The sequence below is a fragment of the Gouania willdenowi genome, chromosome 18, assembly GCF_900634775.1.
Source record: "Gouania willdenowi chromosome 18, fGouWil2.1, whole genome shotgun sequence".
Lineage (NCBI taxonomy): Eukaryota > Metazoa > Chordata > Actinopteri > Blenniiformes > Gobiesocidae > Gouania > Gouania willdenowi.
Window position 1 is genome coordinate 15228375 of NC_041061.1, and position 25374 is coordinate 15253748.

Here is a 25374-nt window from a genome sequence, read left to right on the forward strand (position 1 = left end):
AACTTTTGTTGTTTGGTTGACAATAACTGGCCATCCACAATCAAACTCTCCCAATCTCCGGAAAAACACGAATTGCAATATGTTGCAACTATTGAAATGTTAGTTTTCTCACTAAATGTATTTGTTTGTAATATTAAACTGATTATTTCAAACTCAATAAAGACCAGAAGCCACTACTAATGAGCAACTACTGCTTTTCACACACAGGCCAACAGGAACACAGCATTATCATAGTAGGACATGTGCAAAAAGGCAGCTATGTTCAACAGAACTCTACCTCATGAACAGCTGGAGCTGGATGGGTGTGACCCAGGGTTGGGGTCAATGATAATTGTCATCATCTAATTGATAATCAATTACAAGTATGGTGTAAATATAATTGCAATTTTAAAAAATATGTTGCTGTCGTAATCATAAAAAGATTTAGGCCCCCTTGTCATAAAATCTGCTGACAGACAGCTAACACAAGAGGAAGGTTATGTTTAACTGATTTAAAAACTTTTATTAGGTTATTTAATTCAAGCTCAGTAATTGAGATTAATTGTAATTGAACTTTAGAAATTGAGAACGCAATTGTAATTGACTTTGAGTATAAAAATAATTGAAATTTAATAGTCATTGGGAAAAAATACTGGTCACTGTAATTGTAAACTAACTGCAATTGAACATGGGTAATTTAAAACCTAATTGCAACTGAAAAATGTAATACACCCCAACCCTTGTGTAACCCAACTGAGGCTGGTTGAATGATGGCACAAAAACAGTGTAAATCCTGAAGTCCAATAAACTGACATGGAGCACTTTACTATCTATCAATCAACCAATCAATCAATCAATCAATGTTTATTTATAAAAAGCGCTTTTCATATAAATAGATGCAGCTCAAAGTGCTTTTACATCGCTAATAACAAACTATAAAAACAACATAAAAGATAATCCTAAAACTATAAAAACAACAAAAGATGACCATGAAAACAAGACAGATAACAATCCTATAATAAATAAATAATTAGTTAAAAGCTAATTTGAAAAGGTGGGTCTTGAGCCTGTTTTAAAAATATAAACGTTCCCTGCAGCCCTGAGGTTCTCCGGCAGACTGTTCCACTGACGAGGGCCGTAAAACTGGAATGTCGCCTCACCATGAGTGCGTGTCCTGACTTTTAGGCTTACTACCTCAGGGCCCGAGAAGGCTAATAGGGTAAAAGTAGTTCTGAAAGATGAGAAGGCCCAAGACCATTAAGACACTTAAAAACCAGTAAGAGAACCTTAAAATCAATCCTGAAACACATGTGAAGCCAATGCAGCGATTTTAAAATGGGTGTAATGTGTTCCCGCCGAGAAACAGAGGTCACTCACCCGATGTCAATGAGCGGTGCCTTGCCCCGCCCTCTCTTGTAGCAGAGGAAAAGCTCGGGGCTCTTGAGGCTGCCATGGTTCAGATTGGCTGGCTGGCCACTGTAGGTGTTTTCGATGCAGGTGAAGCCTTCGGGCACTGTCTCTCCTGCAGACCTGTTGATGACGGCCAGATCGGTGATGGGGGATTTGGGCCCACTGGACTTAGTTTCCGACAGGTCCTGCTCCAAAGGCGTGGACTTATCCGTCAGGCCGGCCACCACAAAGTAGTCGGTCACTCGGTGGCCCTTGTCTTCAATCATGGCTGTGTGTACCTAGGAGGAAAATAAACCATCAGTAAGCGTTTGGTTTTGGAACATTCTTCACCTTCGAATCTCCACAGAATGCTAAACGATGGCAAGGCTAAGGCAATTTAAGGACCCTTTAGGTCCGTGGCCTCACAACGGACTAAATCGGCCGACACTTACAAACACTTCTGTCATTGTATATCACAACACTGCTCTAAACATGTCCAGCCAATTAAAGCCCCGCTCACTGCAGAGAGCCAAGGAAGAGCCAGTGAGCCTGGAGGAATGTTAAGAAATGCCCCAAAGGACACAAATCAGGCAGACAAAAAAAAAAAGAAAAAAACCTTGGAACGTGAGTGCAACGGATGTCATCCCTACAGTTGGAGCAATTTTGGATTGAATTAGTCCTAAATGAGAAGGAAAAACCACTGGACGTTACAAAAATTATCTCTCACTGTTTGATGTTATCTTATTTTTGAAAATAAATGGAGGAAAATGAGTTCAAATGGAAGTAAATGGCTTCCCAGAGAAGAGGAAGCACTACTTGCTTCAAGCATGCACGTTCACAATTTCTTTTAAGAACACAGGAAGTTCAGTTTTTCCAGTGGTGAGTCAGCTGTAGAGGGACCGACATAATAAGGACAAGCATAACCACATTAAAAAAAGCTGCAGTTTGTACTTTGAGAAACTCCTTTGAATGTTGCTATTGTCATTACACAAATACAAGTACAACAAAATTGAGAGTGCAAGCTGTTACGTGCATAACTCTATTCAGCCTTTGTGAACAATAAAGTTCAGCTCAGTGCCACCAAAATAGACACAAAGCAATGACAGACGGAATCTACAACAATTCAACTTCAGCATTTACTTCAAAAACAAGTAAAAGAAAGGGTTTTTCTTCAATGACAATTGATGAGACAAGTCTCCACACAAGCAGATTTGAATGGGATACTGATGCACATACAGGTGAGTAATGTCTCATTGACGTAAAAGCTGCTTTTCCACTTTGTAGAATAGAGTTCTTTGAAAATGGAAGGCATGACTTCCTCTCCGAGTGGTTTAGAATTGACTTGCATGTGCATACATTTTCATTTACGTTAAACGCAACATTAATGTTAAACTTTATCAGATAGGCGGGCTGAGAAACGAAGACATGCCCTACTCAGCACAATGCTGTAACCTAGTTACTACAAGAAGAAGAACAAAACAAGAATATATAAGGTTACAAAACTGCTGTGTGACTGAAAAGGAACTGCAACTTTCAAAGTAGCAGTTGTAGTAGAGTGACGTCCTGGTCATATTGAGGACCACCATTGGATCACAACATTAGCAATAGAAGGACGATAATAAGTTGCATCCAGGGTTGGGCAAATACAAACTGATGTTATTACAACTTAAAGGTCTTGAAACATTTGGCAGTTCCAGTCAACCACAAATCTAGCCACAATACAAACAACTCCAAGTGACAGCCTATTATAGACAAAGACTGACGCTACCATAGCAACCAGCTACAAGCAATGGCAGGCGCTGCGACCCTGAATGCTGCCTAATGTTACTCTACTCACTGAGGAAACTGATCTGCAAGTCTTTCAAGGGCATACAACGAGTAGGTGACACGTTTCCTGCTGGCTGCAGTCACACTGAAAAGGTCGGTCCAACAAAGTCCAGCCTTAGTTTCTAATGTAGAGTAAACAAAATGGCAGAGAGAGCTGGTTTTATTGTCCGTTTTAACATCTGGGAGGTAAATAAAAGCCCTCTATAAACATCAGTGTTGATAGGAGATTGCACTGAGGAGCTTTAAAGCAGCTGTAAAGTGGAGAGAATGAGGACATGAAGCATTTTTGTCCTTTGTCTGTCTGCACCTATAGTCATGCAATCTGATGGAAAAATCACACAAGAGCTTTAAAACCAAGACTTTCACATCTCTAAAACCCAAAACAAAGCCACTGAAGTCAAACAAGTAGCACGACCACTTCATTAAGGTTGAAACTTGAGCTCCTGGCCCCGCCCATCCCTTCCCATGTGAAAACCTGTTCTTCTGTTACTCCTGTGCCCCAATGATGCAGTGTCACACTATGTGTCTGCATTGAACTCAGATAGTGGGGTCACTGTAAGGCTTTAATTCAAGTTACAAGGTCCTGCAAGATTTTTTTTTTTTCACAATTCAGTATTTGCATGATTCACAATCACAGAGGAAATAGATTTGCAATGAACTGATGAGCATTTACAAAGAAGTAGAATAACAGGCTCTATCTCAGACCCCGTGGACTATACATTTGTGTTTGGTTGGAATGCTAAATGTTAGCTTTGATTTGACAAAATACTGTTATTTGGGTCAATTCTACATGCTTACATAAGTTTTTCCCCACATGCCACTTGGGATTCTTTCCCACAATGGGTTGCAATAGTGGGAAAGAAACATTTTTAGATTAAAATTATCCCTACCCATGTGAATGGGACCAGAAAGATGTCGACGCTGGACCACAAGCATAAGGTTGCTCAGTACAAGACATTTATTCTTCTTTTCATCTCCGCAGAGGAGGTAATGTTTTCAGCAGCGTTCATTTGTTTGTTTGTCTGTTAGCAGGATTACGTCAAAAGTATTTAACTGGTTTTTGACAGAATGGTAACTGAAGACAGACCTTTGGCCATGATGGAAGATTCCATTACATTTTGAAATGGGATATGAATCAACATAGTAATTCTGGATCAGTCTGACAAATCGAGAAATTACCATCTCATTATTGGCAAAATTTCAGAAATTCATATCTCGGTTTGTCATTTAAGATATTTTGGGTTAATTCCTCGATTACTCCGCCAAGTTTCAACCGGATCAGATCTGGATTGAGCATTTTATCACCATTTTTCAGGAAAAAAGGGGGTGCCCAAAAATGTAGACCTTTTGTATTGTTATTAACGGAGATACAAATGTTCTGATAAGCCTTTGAAATGTGAATAATCACGGTACCGTGATAATGATCCCTCATACTGCCAATATCTGGCAAAAAGTTTATTTGGCACTTAGCTGAGGTTTGCGTTCTCCTAGTGCTCTTGAGTCTTGTATAACCATTGGTTTTGCCTGTAGATGGATTTTTACGGCTTTTTACAAAAGCGCACTGGTTTTTATTATAAATCTGAAATTGAAATAGAGACATAATTCCTTTAGGTGCGATATTGGAGGGCAAATCAAATCCAAGAGTGAAAGAAAAGCGGATGATAAAAGTGAAACCTAAAGTCTTTCGTTCTTAAAGTGCTTGGGTCATTTCTCACAGCAGCAACTTGTCCTACATCTTGTCTGCACTTGCTCTGAACATGCCAGTCTTTTGAGTATGCACTTTAAACCACCTAAAGGCATAGTACGGTAAATCCTTATTCATTGTACCATGATAATTAAACTGGAAAGGTTTATTGTCCGTCACCTGGCTTGCTAATTTCTCTCAAATGTCCAATTTAAAATGCGGAGAATGAAGAGAAAGTAAGAAAAATACAAACTATGATTGAACTATTTACCTAAAGTCTTATTTTAAACTCCCATTCTGTGTTTACAGAGCAGAGTCCCCAGCTCAATCCCCCCAAATGGTCTGCCCCCAAATGATCTCATCCCTTCCACACAAAAGAGCCTGGGGGCTCATCCCCTAATGCGGGTGCGTGAATGTGTGTGTGTGTGTGTGTGTGTGAGCATTGCTGGACAACAGAGTGCCTGTCAGTTATGTCAACAGGAGGCCTGCCATGCCACGACACTCACAGCTTGTCAAAAACAGCTGCAGAGAATGACACAGTACACGCTACTATTATACGGCCCGATGCACTGATGGGAGTGAGAAGCGTGCACAGATGTGGTCATAAATAGTCAGGCTGACCTCCAGTTTGGACCTTTTATTGTCATTGTGCTTTCAGGCACACGCAAACGTAAAGGCAACGACAGTGTTCAACATTCTACTCCAAGTCTGTCGTAGTGCAAGCTTCAAGTGGCCCTTTGTAGCGCTTCTAGGATGCTGGATGACATGAAGTAGTATGCTGTCAGAGCTGATTGTTGCCTTGACTGACAACAGGATGCCAAAGAGTTCTGCTGATAAGCCTAGTCTAAAAAAGTAGTGCTCGTGCTTTTCTACGACTTCTGTTTTGTCAAAAGACAAACAGAAGAAGAAAAAAAAATGGCCAGACTTTACCTTTTTTCTTTTATCTACAAAAACAACCCTAAATGTGCTTTACAAACACATGAAATGTATTCAGCTGTTCAATATTTGCTATTCAGAGTGTGTGAGAGGTGGAGCATTCAACGCTTTTCTGCTCTCTGGCTGCAGATAAGCTTGTGTGATATTCTGGCACTATCATGTGCATATGCTAACAACATGAGCCTGGACAGAGCAAAGGACTGCCATGAACTCTTTGTCTCAAACATAAGTATTTAACCCAAGCAGATGTTTGGTTTTCACAAAAACAGTTACAAATCCTTACTTTTAAATGGGAACTGACGGTAACTGTCAACTAACTTTTAAGAATATTCCCCGGATTGCCAAATGAAACTGATAATGACTGGACAGATCAGGTTTTTTGCGAGTGGCGGTTGCCGTTTGATCCTTTCGGCACGTTTGCTGCCCTTCAGACTAACAAGAGCTGTTCATACAACAATGATATATCGTGGGTTGCCTCAAAAAGGACAAATAGAAATTTGGTTTTAATGGTCTTGATTGTAGGAGAAATACAAGGCGGACTTTACAAAAATGAAATAAAAAATTGAACACTTGAATTTCATATTTTTTAAAAAATTACGTAATGTTATAAACCAAATTCTTGGCTTCCATCTTGTGACAATAATGCACAGACTTCAGAAACCTCAACCAATATTCATGATTACTTTAACAACGCTTCGCTTCAGTGATCATCAAAGTTCTAAAAATATAGTGTTTTACTTTCTCCACAGTAATGCATGAATTCTGTTAGTTTTTTTCCCTTACAACACTCTTTGCTCTTTGTGTGGCTTGCATTTGAGACTTCACGCTCTCAAATGTTTTGGGTAAAAATATTAAACAAAGAAAGTGTATTTATATTTGCTAAGGAATTATAATAAATACAGAAGTGTGTTGATTTAATGGAAGTGCATCGATGCGAAGCTGATGGACATCTTTAGGTTTGTATTGTAATATATATGCTGCTATTGCTGTAATTTTATTTTATTTTTTAATTTAAGGCAAACTCTTTTAGGCAAACTCTCAAGAGCAGGTGTGCGTTTCGGCGTGTTCACCGGCGAGTTTTGTCAAAAGCAACTGTCGCCGACATTGCCAACAGCAACAAGGCTCCACTACACACCCTAGTCAGTGAATTTAACCAAACTAACATGAAAACTGAAGACACCTTTTAGCCAAACCAGAACCCAGGTGAAGGTTAAACTGAAAGGAGGGAGGCTGGACTCAGCAGAAAATGTCACAAGACTGCCTCACTCCTGAAACGTGACAGCCCAGCAGACGGAGAGCATTCTTTCCACTCTAAGACCAAGGCAGAGAGGGACAGGACAAACTCGCTGCCCTTACCGGCCCGCTTTGGCTACACCAAGAACCAGAAAAGCCTCCAAAAACCAAGAACTACCAGCCCAAGGTTCCAAAGGAAGGCAATGGTTACCAGTGAGGAGGTGCAGCACCAGCACAACAGCCAGAAAAAAATTGCAGAGAAACTGTCTGGAGTTCATTTGTCTTTAGACACAGAAATAAGCAGCTTAACACTATGTCTATACAGAGCGCACAAAGGCTGGACCTGAAGTCATCTTTTGACTATTTGGTAGAAAGGCAAGACAAATAATGAAGGAACTAACATTGTAATAAGTACAATCAAAACGAAGACTGAAGATGGCCAAAACTAATATAGCCTTTATCCAACCGTGGCGCCTCACATTAACACAATGTTGCTAAACTCTTTTGTCAATCTTTGGTCACAGAATTAAAAGTTTTTACCAACAGTCTGCATTAGCTGATCATAAAAGGCCCTGAAATAATTACATAGCTGTTTAAGTGACCGTATTCTCTTTATAAATGAAATATACTTTTGGTTCATTAAAATTTAAACATACAAAAGAAAAATAACGACAGGTCATTTGTTTCCATTCGAAGAGAAGAAATAACATTTATTCATTGTATAATTCTCATGCTGTTATACATTATACATATCAATAAATCATATACATTTTTGCCAACCAGCAGCCAACTTATACTAACAGGAAAATAAATCAAAAATAGTTCAAATTTATCAAGGGTGAGACAGTAACAGTGTATTAATATACATTTCCATCAATGCCCATTATATTTGAAATAAAATTAGAATAATCCTTGAAAGGCTGGATGTCAATGTAATAAAATGGTTAGGTTTGTTGTTTTTATGCTTAACTTAATGGCCCTCAAAGCTATGTTGAGCCAAATGTAAATAGCAATCATAGCTGCAGAGTCAGTTCAGGTTTTTACTCCACAGTTAGGTTATTAGAGCCGACGATCATTTGGAGGGAAAACAAAACAGTGAAAGTCACGTAGAAGTTCTACCTCAAACTAAGTCAGTCAGAAAAATGCAGATATCTCAACAACAAACTGTCAGTCAAAGCATTGTGTCAGTGCTGGGACACGTTACGATACATGCAGGCAAGAATTTAAACAACACATAATACTGTATACAGAATCTGATATTAAGGTTTTCACTACTGCGGAAGTGTCCTTCCCACTCTCATCCTGGCCGCTTCAAACACCACCTAAACACCGTCTAACCTGGCAAAAAACTACGCAAATCATCCCCGACTCCTAAATCAGAGCCGACCAGTGCCCGCTTAATTTTACTGTGTCTGTAAAGCTCCGTCCGTTTCTCATGTAGCGCTGCTGTACGCTGTGAGAACAGCAGCAGCTTTAATCAGCTTCACCTGCTCAGAGCGTTTAAACATCTCATAGATCTTTGGTAAAAGTTGTTCCGTTGTTGTTGACTAGACCATCGATGCCAGGGATTCTAGAGTCTGAAACATTGTAGATTAATGATACTTTAAAATATTCTAGCCCCTAGTGGTGAAAACCACTTATTACATGTGATGTCACAGGAACTGAGTAACAATAATGCTGCTCTCTTACATCTTAATATGACATGAATAATTAAAAAGGTTAGTCAGAATAATCCATGTCACTACAACTTATATCTACCTTTTAATTGTATCTTACTCATTATTTTAAAGTACTTTTTTATTTTTGACATACATTTTTGTTTAATTACAGTTGTATTTTTTATTAGTATGTATTTAGTTTCCTCACAGTACAACTTATATCATCCTTTTAATTGTATCTACTTTATTTTTGACGTACATTTTTGTTTAATTGTTTAATTAATGTATTAATATTTGTAAAAAAAAAAAAAATGGAATTTTAAAGAATTGATTTGGAAAACAGAATTTAAAAAAATGAAATAAAATGCATATGCATTTAAATGTATAAAATATTTTTAAAAATCTTAAATTGAATCGAAATCGCAATATCTGTCAGAAAAATCGCAATTAGGTTTTTTGTCAAAATCGTGCAGCCCTACCGCAGAGTCTTGAAAGGAACAGAAGCAGTAGTAAAATATAGTTAAAACTTACAACATCTTTTAGTCAATTTAACAATTGAAATAAATCCATGAATATATATCATGCTTTAATCTCCTGCTCTGCTTTAATCTCCATTTCTATTCAAAGTATAGATGGCTTGTTTTAAGGCAACCCACGCACATCGTTCTGCTGCCACTCCCTTGGCCAATCGATTTCCCTCCCTTAGTCACCTGACTTTGGTGTGACAAAGTGCAACAAAGTAACACACATAAAGCTCATGTGCAGTAATGACCCACTTTATAACTCATGGTGGTTAGTGGAAACGTTCACTCCACTCCTTTTTTTCCCATTATTCAGCCAGGCTAAGCTAAGGTCAAGGAAAGGAAATGTTGCGCTGCGTCTATCCACGTGGCAAAAACGCTCACTAGCGTTTACAACAACCAGAGCCATTTTTACTTCCAGGCCAACCAAGCAGAACATGTCAGGTGGTGAACCACCAATTCAAAACACAATTGATTTTAGAGAATGACACAGCAGAAAGCGCCACGCCTCCTCCAGTCTGTACAGTTTAATGCTTGGATGTCGGAACAGAAACATCACACATGCTTGCTCAGAAGCACTAAAGCTCTGATAGGAAGATGACACATAAAGGACTTAGTTGCCCTTTGCAGGGTCGGAGAGGGAGGACTTCGGCAGAATGGCAAATCATGAAGTGCTGAGAAATAGATATGTGAGCTTCTTGGCACACACGTCCACTACACACGGACACCCAACGCTGAACTATACGATTGTTAAACAGCAATAATCTACTGTAACAGTAAAATATGATGAACAATTAAAGTGTATTCAGCTGGATTAAAAAAAAAATGTTTAAACAACTGAAAACTTACATTAGACACTTGAATATAGTGAACCATGCAGTGCAGGCTTAGTGAACTTATTTAGTCAGAAAGTGATCTGTTCAAAAAGATAAATACAAAGCTCTGCCGGCTGTTTGAGTTTTGCTAATAATTAAGCAAACCATTTTAATGCCAAGTCAACTGTCAACTGAACATTTACTTGAAAGCAAAGATTCTCTAATGTTAAATTACAGAGCGTGAGAGTTAAAGGTAAATATCCCATCAAAGAGAGAGAGCGAGAGAGAGAGACTACGCCCTTAATGTAAACACTGAAACAGAAAGAATAATTCTTCCTAATTGCAGACGTATGGATTACAATGGAACTGCAAAATATGAAATACATCAAACACTAGCTAACTAACTAGAATCCAACCAGCAACTCAACCTTTACTCTACTGTCTTGTTTTTTTCTGGCAGACTTTTATGTACAGTATACTATTTATTTATAGTATTGTACATTATTTATTGTACTTTGTATTTTATGTGGATGTTGTTTGTTTGTTGTGTATTTGTTTTTATGTCATGTACTGACTAATGTATATAGTGCACTCTGAGCTCTTTGCACCTCATCTTCAAATGTGGTTATTATACAAATTTGTATACAAATGGTTAATCAATGGAAACTGAACTCTTATTTTCTAATGCAATACAGTCAAATCCAAAAATAAACACCCATTATTGCCATCAAACATCTTCACAATTTAGCCTGATATTAAACATTTTTTTAATGGAAGTGTCTCCTAATACTTAATACGTATCCTTATACCGGCTTTCTATCCGTACGAAAGATGATAGTACTGGAGGTCACATGACCATTCCGTGCAGTTAGGGTTAGTTAGTCCATAACGTAGTTCAGGATTAGGGTTAGGGTTAGTTAGTCTGTAATGTAGGTTACGGTTAGGGTTAGTTAGTTAGTTAGTTAGTCTGTGAAATAGTTTAGGGTTAGGGTTAGTTAGTTAGTCCGTAACGTAGTTTAGGGTTACGATTAGGGTTAGTTAGTCCCTAACGTAGGTTAGGGTTAGTTAGTCCCTAATGTAGGTTAGGGTTAGTTAGTCCCTAAAGTAGTTTAGGGTTAGGGTTACGTTTACGGTTAGTTAGTCCCTAACGTAGGTTACGGTTAGTTAGTCCCTAATGTAGCTGAGGGTTAGGGTTATGGTTAGGATTAGTTAGTCCGTAACATAAATTAGGGTTATGGTTAGATAGTTCGTAACATAGTTGACGTAATAATACAAATGAAGTACAAGTGCGGAGCCTCTCATTGGCCAGTAGTGGTGCACCTATCACGTTACCTACTGGCCTCTCATTTGCCAGTTTAGGTCATGTGCACCCATCACGTGACCTAAACTGGCCAATGAGAGGCGTTGCGTTTGGATAGAATACCGATATATGGATACTGTTATTTATTGTCAGCCACTGCCTTTTTTAATAGCAAAAAAAGGTTAAGTCGCACAGGGCACAGCTGATCAGCTGTAACATTTGACCAGTTGACTTCCTAAAAGCCACAGTGGCGTAAAGCCATAATCAGGAGACAGGCTGAATGTTGGACACCTTTGTTAAGTATTTATCTGGAGGAGAGAAGAGAGGCAGATGCTTGGCAGCACTCAGCAACAACAACAACAACAATGCTTTATTGCTATATATATATAAAATTACTAGATAGTGTGCAGTAAACAAAGAGATAGATCAAGATAGTGGAGATACATTTAACTGCAGCACATTGATGTCAAACTGAAGATCTATCCTAACATACCCAGTGGAAATGTATTTATTTTTATTTATTTTTGGAGTTACTTTAGTACAGTAGAAAAAGGATGTTTTGCATTCTTTAAAAATAGCCAGCTTCTGTCACTTTGCATAGTCTTGATTTCAGAAGCGTGTTGTTTGAGTTTAAGAGGAACACCTGCAAGTCTAGACTACTGCAAAGCAGAATGTGTCTTCAAACTGTTGCATCCGATCCGTATCTGGGTCAACTTTGATGAAGGAAATAAACATGAGTGCAACAAAAGCCTCTTCCTCCCTGTGAGACGTGGCTCTGTCTGTCTGTGAGCTGGATTATAAACACGCTGTGAGGAAAGAGCATCAAGAAAACTGTATTTCACCCATTAAAAAGAACTGGTTTTAATGTCCCTCACTGACTAAGTGTGGAAAAACAAAGCAAAGACACTTACCGGCTGTTTACACAGCACGCAGAGACGAGCTCGACATTAAGGCAACTATAGCTGTTTAATAACTCCAGTGTAATATAATCCCTGCGGTAAAACGTTGCAAAGACGACACGGTTTAAAGCAGCTTTTGGAGTCCGTCGTCAAAACTTTACGCGCTACTTTCCTCTCCACTTCGGTGTGGACTTGTTGGTGGAGGTGGGCGCCATGTTTGTGTCTAGTAGTTTAGCAGCTTTTTCCGAAACGCCTGTAGGAGGTTGGACACGCCCATAACAGAGGGAGGGGAGGGGTGATGGAGGAAGAGGAGGAGGGGGAAGAGCACGCCTTCTCACACACGCACACACACAGAGTTCCTGTGTTTTTCAAAGTAAGAGTGCATATAAAAACAACTTTCAGGTGCAAGAAGAACAGGGGTCTAACATTTTCTGGGGTCACCCTGTGGAGGTAGATTTGTGTCTTTATTGTTCAATTCCATTTAAAAATCACTTCAATAAAAAATAAAAAAGTTTAACTTCAAACAAAAAATAAATATTTTCAAAGAAAAAAAGTGTTAAAATGCAAAAAAAATATTTGAGACCCAAATAATTGCATCTAAGCACATTTTTTCTTCGATTAAAATGTGTGTTTTTTTTAAATTTTTTATTGAAGTTATCTTTTTTTTGGGGGATTTGGGCCATTATATGGATGGTACATTTAAATGTACCAAATAATAAAGTAATAAAGACACAATTGTGTCTTTATTATTCAATCAAAAAATAAAACAGTTCAACCAAAGAAAAAAAATTAAATTTTCAAATGCAATTTTTTGGGGCTCAAATTTTTTTAAATTTTTTTGCAGTCAAACACAAAATTTTTTTTTTTTTTTGATTGAATAATAAAGACACAAATGTACCTCCATACCACTCCTCCTGTGGATGTATGATGGCTGGTCCGCGGATATATACATTAAATATTTTATTTATTATTTATCTAATTTTATTCTTTTTTTTTTTACTGCAAAAAACAAATATACAAACCAGTCAGGCAAACACTACATATTGCAATGTTTATCATGAAAAGACTCCTTCAACAATACAGACATATTATACAACATAGAAACATGAAAATTCAAATAAAACACATCTAAATAACACTAAAAAGATACATACACACACAAAAAGAAAGAAAGAAAGACAACGAGGGAAGTTGAGTTAAAAGCTGTGAAGTTTAATTAATTAAATAATTTTTTAATAAATAGTAGAGGTCTTTGGAGAGTTTAGATTCCATTTTAGGGATTTAACATAAGCTTGACATTTGTTTAAGAAGCAGGTAGAGATGGGTGGGGTCTTGAAATTTGGCTTTATGAATATAGATTTGGCTAAGACGGAAATGCATTAGTGAAATGCTCATTTTTTTTTAATTAATATTGCATATTAATTAATATTGCTTAGTGTAACTGATATAAACAAATGAGAAGGAATCATCTGGTTTTTATTACAACTTGAAAAATATAAAACTTTAGAAATTAAACAATCTATTAATAATCAATAATATATTCATGATTTATAATTTTTTTTCCCCACCACCCCTATTCATCATGTGCTCCCACTTGTGTGTTTTTAAATATACAGTATAACATGTTTAAAGGAATAAAAGACAAACAATCATTAAAAATGTATTTGTTAAAACACAATAAAAAGCTTAATGTTGACATTATACCGACTACTATTTTGGTTTCTTACAAGCTGCTGTCAAATTTTATAATTTTTACAATGCAATATCACAAGACAGGTTTATTGGGTTTTACATCTTTATTTAGCATGAATGCAAATTTAGAATTTTTTGTAGTAGTAGTTAATACAACTATTAAAATTAAGCTAACATTCTCTGTGCAAAACATGTTTTATTTGACATATATACACACAAAAGTATAATCATAAGACATTAAAACTGTGACAAGCAGTCAGAGAGGCTGAAGAACAGCCAAAGAGATTTTAACACTTCATGTCATCTATTGGGGAGAAAGTGATGAGCGTGGGGAGGCTGTACTCCTCCTTCTTCACAGGCGAGGCCTTTTCTAGTTCCTCTAAATCCAGTGAAAACACTTTGTCTGTGGTTTCTGCCGGTGTGTGGAGCTTGGACAGCAAGTCTGAACTAGTCTCAAGACACTCTGGGGTCCTTACGTTTTTTAGCGCCAGACCGCCACCGCACGCTTGCCGTGTCTTACACGTGGGTGATGGTGGTGAGATTAGCAGGTCGTCGTCGTCATCCTCGTCGCTGAGGCTCAGAAGGCTGTCACAGCTGGGAATTTCAGGCAGCGTTTCCTGATCGAGGCTGTAGTGGATTGCGCTGCTGCCCGTGCCGCTCACACTGTGCAGGGTCTCTGTGTTGAAGGTGTCCCATGAAAGAAAGGTCTTATGGAGGACGCCCTGCTGGCTGATAGGAGGACTAGCAGCATGGGAGGCACCAAGGAGTTCTGTTAAACTGTCACTACATACAAACGACTGCTTCTTCTTTGCTTCATCTTCCAGAATCGCCTTTCGCCATGATGTTTTAACATCTAGAACTGAGAAGAGAGAAAAAAAATAAGACGTATCCGTTTAATCTTTTGCCCCAAAATGTAAACACTACTCCATCTCATAGCTTCTGACTCACTTAAGCTTTCAGGTGTACGAGGCAGCTGTTTCCGCGTAGAGAAAGGGTCTTTCTGAAGAGTTACAAGAAGATCTTCAAGGTGCAAACCCTTCTCTTGACTTTCTGAAGGAGTGGTTGTAATAACAGCGTCTGCAAACTGAACCAGATTTGGGTATTTGTATTAAGGAAATATGTTTAAATACATGTATGTCTACTTAAGTCTCAACAAAATAATTAGGACTTTTTCAATTATTTTTAAATTCATGTACTTATTCATATAGGATCACCTTAAAAAGCTTTACATAACACTTTCACACCTAGACCTCTTAAAACCTTTCAAATGTTCAATTAGAAACAATCCTTTTAGAGAGAGAAGAGGAACATAATTTAAGAGGAAAATTACATTTCAAGATGCAACATGCCAGAACAACAAATTAAAAGGATGACTATAACAATAGCAGGGTTTAAATTATGGAACTGTCTAAAGGATGAAATAAAACCAGCTTTTTAAAATCATATGTCGTTAGTAAATATAAGGAAGAGTAGCAACAATATCACCTAGGACAGCAATAATATATATTATGTATATATTGATATAAAATATATAAATACTTAACCAATAAACATTCTAAAATATATATATTGTATAGATTAGATAGAATATAATATTAATTGAAATGTTGTCACTTTATTTTGAATTTAAAACTTAATTTGTGTAGTAAATATTAATATTATGTTCACGCATTTGTATACGTGTACGTACATGTTTGACGTGCATGTATAAACTGTATATATATATATATATAAATAAAGATGTGTAGAATATATATTGACTATTGAAAAAAGTAATATTAGTTTCCTAATAATTTTATGTGATATTATCTAAAGAGCCTTGTTTTGTTGTGATGGGGTAGGTGTGTAATGTATAAGCTTTTGCTTTAACCTACAACCTTTCGGCTGATTGGTTGGACAATTGAGTGTTTCTGAAGACTGCCGATACGAAATTTAAATTAAAAAATTACTCTGAACTCGTTTACCTGTTCAGCCAGATTTTCATATTCCATCTCCAATATCCCGGTTGGAGTCGTCGTAGGAAGTGCCTTCTTTAAACTGTGGTGCGTCTCTTTAGAAGAGGCCTAAAAACAGTCGCAGACAGCAAAATATCGTTTTAAAAACTAGGATAAATGCATCACGTAAGCTCGCGAAGTGTCGGAATTTTCTATAAATGGAAACTTTGCATGGAATATATGGGAATCAACAAGAACAAACAGGGACATTTACAAAACTGAAGGTTGGGAAAATATATTTTTAGCATTATCCTGACTTAAACAATCAAATTTGATGCAACCCAAGCACCAAATACAAATGTTGAACTGAATTAAATTAAAAAAATAAATAAAGAAAAGAGTGAATATCAAAACATGCCTGAGGAGCTGCTGCCAGTGACGGAGTCTTTGGAGGAGGTGATGGAGATGTATTGAACAGCCAGTCCAGAGATGCGTTTGATTGGGGGGCTTCTGTGCACACAGCACGGGGGCTTTCTGGCCTTTCAGCTGCTGCGGGCTGTGAACTGTAACACACCAACATCCTTTTAGACAACACGATATGTTCTAAATCACGACAGATCACTAATTAGATTAAAGCTTTCAATAAGAAAGAATGTCTGCTCCGTATCTGTCCGTGGTGATTTCTCTCAGTTCACCGCGGTCATCAGAGAGCAAGGATTCTGTAGGGAGGTCATGTGACGGACAGAGCATTGCTTAGCACTGCCCAGGTATCTGCCTCCCACGTCTGACACACAGTAAATACACTACAGTCTCCCATAGGGCAGGGGTTCTCAACCTTGGGGCCAAGATCCAATTTGGAGTCGCCAGATGCCTTCAAGGAACCAAGATTATTTTCTGAACAATTTCAGCCCATTTTGCTTATTTTTTTAATCCTTTTTCTGCAACTACACCAAATTTGCCATATTTAACCTTTCTTCGTCACTTTTTCTTGCCATGTTTTTGCTAATTTTAATGCATTTTTGCTCCATTACTCCCATTTCTGCCACTTCTCCATCCAATTTCAATGCTTTTTCTGCACATCGTTTCCACTTTCAACACAAACCCTTTCCACCACTTTCTCCACCTAATGTCAGGTTGACCTTTTATTGGCCAGTTTAAAGTAATTGTTCCGACAAATTACATTACCCCAACCCCCTCCCCCCATTTCTGCCACTTTTAAGCCAATAGACACTTTGAACTTTTTTTTACCACTTATTAAGATCAATAAATAAATATTGGACCATAATTTTGCTGAGTTTATGCATGGGCCCCAAAAATCTGTCCCCTTTATTCCCCCTTATAGATGGCCCTGTCTCCACATGACTGTTCTTCATTGTTCATGTCTGTGTTCACCTTCAGGTCCCTGGCACCTTTATTTTGGGGGTTGTGGTCTGAAAAGGTTGAGAACCACTGCTATAGGGGACATCACTTTACCTTTGGTGTAAAAGAGACATTACCTCCTGAGGTGAAAGTCATCAGGAGCAGCATCTTCCTGTGTTTGGCCTTCTGGAAGTTTGTCCTCTGGGGAACAAAAAGCAAACAATCAAACAAACTGTAATTTATTTTGTCCCAGTGTTGTAAATAAATCAAACAGTCTGCTCACCGAGAAGCTTAGCGGGATACTGGGAGAACACGCCATTTCTGTAACAAGCTTCTCCCGCAGGTTCAAAGGACAATGGAGCCATTGGGGAGAGGAAACCAAGAGCCTAAACACACAGAAGACACCAAACAGCCATCTTTGACTCTTTTTTAGGACCAGTTAAAATGTAATGTGTCCATATGTAATGTGATTATGACAGCACCAATTCCAGGAACCACTTACAGGGTCTTCATTCAGGAAGGAGACCAGAGCCATGTCTTTCAGGGTGTCCTGCCACTTCCTGTCCCAGTCCTTCTCCATCTGTTTAATCGCACTCTTTCTTTGAGGAATCTCCTCCTTGGAAATCTTCTGCCTAAAGGGTCACAATGACATGTTTTACCAATTATATACAAAGTAGTGATTATCCATTGGGTACAGATAATAACCAATGAAGATTGTTAATGTTATGGTAGTGGGGAATGACAGCGGTTGCATATTTGGTAGGACTTAAGGGTCCTTTAGAGCAGGGGTTTTCAACCTTGAGGTTGGGACCCAATTTAGCGTCACCAGATGCCTTTAAGAAACTAAGAATATTTTTTGATCAATTTTAGCCCATTTTTCTGCAACTACACCAAACTTGCCATATTTTAACGTTTTTTAACACTTTTTCTTGCCATGTTTTTGCTCCTTTTAATACATTTTTGCTACAATTCTTTTATTTTTGCCACTTTTCTACCAAATTTCAATAAATTTCCTCAATTTTAGATTAAAAAAAAAAAGTATCCAAATACATCTATAAAAGTGCCCAGTATGTTTTATGAAAGTATAAAAGCGCAATCAACTTCCAAGCTAAAATGCATTGAGGGGTGAGGTAGTTAAAAAAGTTATTATGTGGTCCACTGACACCCAGTGGCCGGGCATTTACGTGCTATGCATATGTTTGCGCAATGAATTTTTTTTTTTCATTAAAAAAAAAAAAATCGATTTGGACATATTTTTTTTCATCGATATGCTAATTGCGCAGTGAAATTTTGCGATATATCGCCAAATAGTTTTTTTCTTACACCCGTATGAAATACTTTTAATACAGTTAATTTTTTAGCTCACAAACAGAAATATATATTGTCATCCCTCTTTTTTCTCGGTGTGTCACAGGTCTTTATGTTGCTTACTATTGTTACAGTTTTACATCTTGTGTTCCGCTCAAATCCACAGCCACGTGCAATTCCACAAGCATCCATTTCCAACTTTTTATGGTCAAAATGTAATCTTTGTCACATTTGCTTCATTTCCTATTTTGCAGCCTGCCTGCCATCGATCTCGAGTCGATCCCTTTGATAAAAAGGAGCGTCCATCCTGTCCAGACAACGCGGACTATCCGAAAAAACTACGACGCCGGAAAAGTCAACTAAATCTAAAACTTCAACCAGATACTCTTGTTTGTGCATCTTTTAGGTAAAACATTTTGTGTCATTGCTATAATCAATGAAAGACTATTTTTTTAAACCAGGTGCCGGCTTTAATGCAAACCTGATGAGGTGGAGGTCCTGAAGCATCCGGCCCATCTGATGACACTTGTCCTGCAACGTTTGAGCACTGAGCGAGGAGTCTGAGGCCTGAGAACGCCTCTCCTTTAATATCTGCAGCGCGTGGTTCATCAGCTCCATCACACACAGGAGGTTCAGCTGGCCCCCCTCGTACACGTTCCCCGACCTCAACTGAAACACATAGAAACAAAACGATAGAACCAAAACCTCACCTAAACCAAGATGTAGAATAATACTTTAAAACAAACACTCAAGGCTCATGAATTTGATTTAGAATTTAATCAACTTTAAACAGAATCAAGAAAGAAGTTTTCATCCTCAATATGAAATACAATTCCTTCTATATATATATACAGTATATATATATATATATATATATATATAAAAACAGTACGAGACCATCAATGGCAACCTCACCTGATGTGGGAGCTGTTCGATTCTTTCCAACAGGCAGGAGGGAATTTTAAGAACCCGATCCGTCCCATCAAGGACATATTGATCAACATCGCCCTTCAAAACGCAGTCCACTGCTTTCTGGCCCTCTTTGATCTCTGACATCATTCCATTGATAGTTGACCATAAAGTACGAACCTGAGGACAACAAAAAGGTTTAAGAAAACCTTAGGAAAATACACCTATTAAGTCCTTAAGGCACGTGTCAAACTCAAGGCCAGGGTCCAAACCCGATACTTTAGACCATCCAATTTGGACTGCAGGAGACGTAAAAAAAAAGGCAGAAAAAACATGAATTATCATGTAAGTTACCAAATCATTCAGTTGTAGATATCTCAACCCTTCTAAATATAGTAATTCAATGAAACTCAACAATATTTGGAAGATCGCAATTTTACCATCACATGACTGCAGTCACTTTGAATCTCAAATTGTTCAAAGGACTCAATTTTCCTGAAATTCTCTCTCATAATTTCCCAAAATTAAATAAAAATTTGTCACTAAACCAATGAAATTTAAAACAGAAAATCCCGCAGAGACCGATATCTGTCACTTATTGCTGGGATATTGTCGGTGCCTTATATAATTAATAGGGATGTAACGATTCACTCAACTCCCGATACGATTCACGATATGATTCTCTCATGATTTATTTTACAAAATGGGACTGTAGACAAATTATGATAAAATATCAAAAATATTCTTTTATGTTTTTGGGGGGGAGGAAAAATACTGTACTATTTTCCTTTTATTTTTCATTGTCAAAAGAATCCATTGATAAACTATTCAAAACAATGCAATTTAACTAAAAATATATCTTGAATGAAATAAATAAAGGAATAATACAAATGAAGAAGAAGCCTATTAATTTAAACTCTGGTTCTATAATAAACAATGCAAAACTGCCTAATAGTTCTTTTTCATTTTAAAAATGCAACTAAAAATGTATTTTGTGCCTTAACAATTGGACTTTTAAGAAAGAAAAAAAAAACAGTCATTGCCCTGTATTTACGTCAGATATTTGTTTAGACCAGCAGAGGGCGCTGGTAACCCAGTGGTCGGTTGCCATGCAGTTATTCTGTGCAGTGAAGGAGATGCGATGTGCTAGCAGACAGAGCTAATAGAAAAATGTGACTTTTGCAGATATTCACGTATTATTACAGATATTCTTTCAGTGCTAAAGAGGTAAGGAATCATTTATGAACATGTTTAAGAGTAGAAGGCGGCCAGAAAGAAAGTAGTAGCCGATTCCGCCCGCTGCCTCAGCATTTGGACAAGAGAAGGAGAAATATATAGCACCCTCTGCTGTTTAAAAAAAGTACTGCGGTTCAATTTTCAGAAAATCGATATCAACCGTGATACCTATGAATCGATTTTTAACTGCCTTACGATTAATCGTTACATCTCTAATAATTAATGTATCATATATACATTGAAGTGCAACTTGGGGATATTATTGTTGAAATTGCTCATTTTCCCACTTAAAATCAAACTAATTTATATTTAGCCTCTGAACTAAAATGAGTTTGACACACCTGCCTTAGGGGCTGCTGTCAGGTTTCAGCTCCAACACACCAAAGTGGAAGGAAGTAAAAAGAAAGGTCTAAAACACCCAACACTGACACCCCTAAGGATCAGAATTTTATCCAAATAGATCCCATTATTTCACAAACTCCTACAAACCAATGGTTTAGAGTGGAAACAAAGTTTGAACTGAAAATATATTGTTACATTTTCCTCCAAAGCATACCTTTTGGACCTTCTGCGCTGTTGCTTCCTCTCCTTCAGTAGAATCACAGCTGTGTCTCCTGAGAGAACATTAAGGTCTCTTTAATTCAAATGATCAGCAAACACTTTACTGTCATATATTGGAATAAAATATTGTCTGTACCTAAGCAGGTCATCATATTTGGCCCCTTCTGCTCTCAGCTCTTTCATAGTCTTTACATGAAGCCTTTAAAATGGAAAACACAAAGTTAAAATCACAACATCTCAACAGAAAGTTGAGTTTATTAACAGCCCGCTGCTTAATATCCACATGTAAACACTCCCATATCCCGTATACTCTGTCCGGATCCGACACCATGTTGTGTTTGCAAATTTTGAGTTATAGCATTGCAGTATTGATAAAATAAAAATTGATTTTATAGTTTTCTTTTGTTGTAAAAACAGTTTTTATTTTTTGATGTTACTGAATTGTTAAACTTTGTAGCCACAGAAACTTGAAAAATATTGGAGTGTGTTTTTAAAATTTTAGGATCACTTGATTTAACCTTGGAAAGCAGCATTTTCTTTTTTTGGCAACTTTTGTTACTATTACGAATGACTGTGAATCAAGAAACGGTTCGGAATCGAATCGTCGCCCCAAGAATCGGAATCATGAGTAGTCGGAAGATTCACATCCCTAATAAATAATGTCTTTTCAAATCATTTAAGATATAATCTCAATATACATTGTTCAATCCTAGTCTGTACCATCATTAGTACAATTAGTAGTTCTTCTAGCGTCACTAAAAATCCATCTAAAATCCAGAAGGTAATGGTGCGACTTACTGGGCTCGTCTCTGATACTCTTGGAGAAAACGATCCTGATCCACTGCACCTTTCAAAAAGCGACTCCGGACCAGATTGTATCTTTTCACTGCCATATCCGAGCTGGAGGTGGGCATGGCAGCAGCCTCTGGAACCCAACTGTTATCTGACAATAAAACAATATTTGACTAATTATTAATGATCTAAACTCTACAGAGACACTGTACAGATATTTTACAGTTGGATTGTAAACGTGTTGAGCCCTACCTGTGGTAAAGGTCTTCATTTCTTGTAACATGACATGTTGGGCCAAATCAAGCATTAAGGTGATAAACTTGGGTCCTCCAGGAGAGATGAACAATGACGCCACTACTTTTGATCCTGCGTTTGCCGTTTCATTCTGTATGATTGAAACAAGAAGGAAGGGACAATAATAAGAATCAAAAACAGAAACAGCCACTTTCTGCATTTCCAGTTATCCCATTATTATAGTTTATATTCATGTGTTAGAGTTGGAAAAAAATAAACGTCCCAGATTAGATCAGGTCTCAAGATACGCTCATTTATAGTGAGAAAGCAGGAACGTGAACCTAAAAACTAGGGCTGGGCGATAAATCCAATAGTCACATCTTGATATAATTTTCTCAAAACTGTGATACATGATGATATACATTGATATTTTTAACTCAAAGTTTCTTCCCCCTCTTATTTTTCATTTTTTCTTCATGAAAAAACAAACAAAAAACTTCATAATGTTGTACCAGAAAAACAATCTAGGGTTAAATCTGCTGATGTAAAATCCCACACAGGCACATTTATTAACAAACAGCAGCACAACTTGTGCCACTTTAGTCTTTTTCTCCTATAAGGGACAGCACGTGTGAGTGAGTTCTGTCGTGTTGCTTGTTTAAGAGAAGGTCTGGGTTAAATGCAGTTCTGAGAAGTAGCAAAAGCAGCGACTCCTAAAACAAGTATTTTAATGTAAAATAAGCTGTAAAACAAAACTTTATTGGTATAGGTAAAATTGCATTTTCCATAATCGTCAAAATAGAAATCTTGATATATTGCCCAGGCCTACTAAAAACAGGATTTATCAGTTCTTACCATAATTTCTTTCAGCCATGCGCAGGTGATTTTCCTGAATTCAGCATCATCTTTGTGGTTTAAAATTGGGCAGCAGTGTCTAACCAAAAAATGCAAAGCAAATAAATTTGACTTTGATTGACAAAAGTTAATAAGAAAATCTAAATGTTAACACTATACCTGTAAGCTTCTTGGAATCGGGTCTGATTGAGTTTCCTCAGCAGAAAACGGCTTACCATATAAAAGGCTTCCTTGTTTGGTTTATCAAACATTGACCTAACAGACACAAAGAAATGCTTTGTTAGTTTATACAACAAGCGGTTTAGCAAATGGCCGCCAATAAAAGTTACACAGTTTAACGTTGAAAATGAAACAAATACTCAAACAGAACTTTTATCAAAAGCATTTTGTATGGGGAGAAATTTGTCTCAAAAATATTCACAGATACTGTATATCCATATTATTCACATGTGTTTTTCAGATCCACAAATTTATCACTTTTCACGTTTGTTTGTTTTTTTTTTTTTTTTAGATTTTCACGTTTTTAAAAAATAAATATTTGCATGTGTTTTTCAGACCCACAATTTTCACATGTATTTTTGTAGATTTTTACAAGTTTTTTTTTTTTTTTAATATATATATGATTTTCGCTTTTAAACAAGATTTTCACGTGTTTTTCAAATCCACAAATATATCCACAATTTCCACGTGTGATGTTATAATTATTATTTTAGATTTTCAGATGTTTTTATAGGTTTTCAAGAGTTTTTTTTTGTTTGTTTGTTTTAGATTTTCACGTTTTTAAGATTTTCCTTTGTGTTTTCCAGATCCACAAGTTGCACATGTATTTCTTAAATTTTGGTTTTTTCCCCCCAAGATTTTCAGGTTTTTTTATTTTTACATAATTTTATTTAGTTTTTCAAATCCACAAATATATTCAAAATTTACACGTGTTTTATAATTTGTGTGTGTCAACATTTATCACAAATTTTCATAAATATTAAATGCAAAAAATGTGTGAGTATTTTTTTTTTAGACAAATCTATCCCCATACTTAAATTAATTCACATAAGCAGTAACTTACACTCCCAGATTGACGCGTTTCGAAGCACTGCTGGCTTTGCTGGTCAGAGGCGAGGCTGCTGTGTCCGGTCGAAATCCCAGGGCGAGCAGAGAAAACCACAGATACTGTCCATTTTTCTTCTGTAACATGTTGGGAGTCGCCATTACTCAGAAATTCGTGAATCATAACATGATCCAGTGGAGTTAGCGGTAGCTGAGCTAACCTAGCAGCGAGGCACGAAGCTTCCTGTAGGCTAAATAACCTAGCTAACACTCACCGCTTAGCATTTAACAAACTTAACAACTTTAAAAAGTTAAGAGTCCCTTAGAGTTCAGAAATGTCGTTCGTCCATGTTGCGCTTTGTTTGAGCAAGTTCGCTATTGTGGACGAGAGACGCAACCCGCCACTTTTCACAACTGTCACCCGGAAGTCTTGACCTACTACTTCCGGTTTTAAACCGCTCCGTTTTGTTTAAATAAAGATATTCAATGTGAATCTAGAAACGAAACCTCAAATACAAATTACATTTAAAATTATTTACTATGTAGCTTTAATTTGATATAAGATAGCCTTTATTTATGTGTTTGTTTCTTTATCTTATTATTTCTTAGGTTATGACTTATTTATGACTGACAGTGTGTTTACCTGTACTTACTGTTGTCACTTACGTTTATGGTTGAAATTCCCCTGTGTTTCTTTTTATATTTGCTCAAGCTGATGTCTGTATTTTGTTTTAATTTTATATATGATTTAGAACACCCCATCCAGCCACATACTGTATTTACCAGAATAAATGTGGCATACAAAAGTCCGTCATGCCAAAATCATACAAATGGCATAGAAGCATACATACTAGAACATGATAGAGCATCATAGGGAACATACATACATGTTTCCTACAGTCTAAAACTTCAAAATGATATGACTTTGTAGAATTTAAAACAGCAGATTTTATATAAAGCAAGAAATATCCAGAAAATATCCCAAAATATGTTCTTTGAAAGAGAGTGGGGGATATCAATTAAGGGAAAAGTTAAATTTAAAGGTTTTAAGTGTTCGAACAACATTGCAAATATTTTGTATGTCAAGGTAAAACAATATTCAAACATAATCAAGCTTAAAAACAGATTTAAAATAAATTATTTTGACATGATACAGGAATGAAGAAGGGCTTCACTGAGCACCAGTTGTTTTTAGTTTTGAGTAATACA

The 25374-nt window shown here is 37.0% G+C and overlaps 2 protein-coding genes and 1 non-coding gene across 4 annotated transcripts in view; all 3 read right to left on the reverse strand.

The window, feature by feature from the left end:
- Window positions 1-12515, reverse strand: part of dennd4c (DENN/MADD domain containing 4C) — a 38248-nt gene extending 25733 nt beyond the window's left edge. For both annotated transcript variants that reach the window (XM_028474241.1, XM_028474240.1), the window contains exons 1-2: window positions 12254-12515; window positions 1357-1667 (exon numbers count right to left, since the gene is read on the reverse strand). In XM_028474241.1, coding sequence (XP_028330042.1) covers window positions 1357-1655 — 299 coding nt within the window. In that variant the 5' untranslated portion in view covers window positions 1656-1667; window positions 12254-12515. The remainder of the gene's footprint in view (window positions 1-1356; window positions 1668-12253) is intronic.
- A 1515-nt stretch (window positions 12516-14030) lies between these two features.
- haus6 (HAUS augmin-like complex, subunit 6) lies at window positions 14031-24594 on the reverse strand. Its single transcript, XM_028474196.1, has 16 exons — window positions 24185-24594; window positions 23281-23376; window positions 23122-23200; window positions 22285-22417; window positions 22039-22183; window positions 21377-21439; window positions 21236-21293; window positions 19450-19623; window positions 19016-19203; window positions 17729-17858; window positions 17510-17612; window positions 17364-17427; window positions 16286-16430; window positions 15898-15996; window positions 14882-15017; window positions 14031-14792 (listed from the first exon to the last, which is right to left on the reverse strand). Exons 1-16 carry the CDS (start codon window positions 24325-24327, stop codon window positions 14221-14223), a joined length of 2328 nt encoding a protein of 775 aa, XP_028329997.1. The 5' UTR covers window positions 24328-24594; the 3' UTR covers window positions 14031-14220.
- On the reverse strand, window positions 16518-16648 carry LOC114480923 (small Cajal body-specific RNA 8). The gene has a single exon (XR_003676201.1).
- Window positions 24595-25374: the final 780 nt, after the last annotated feature.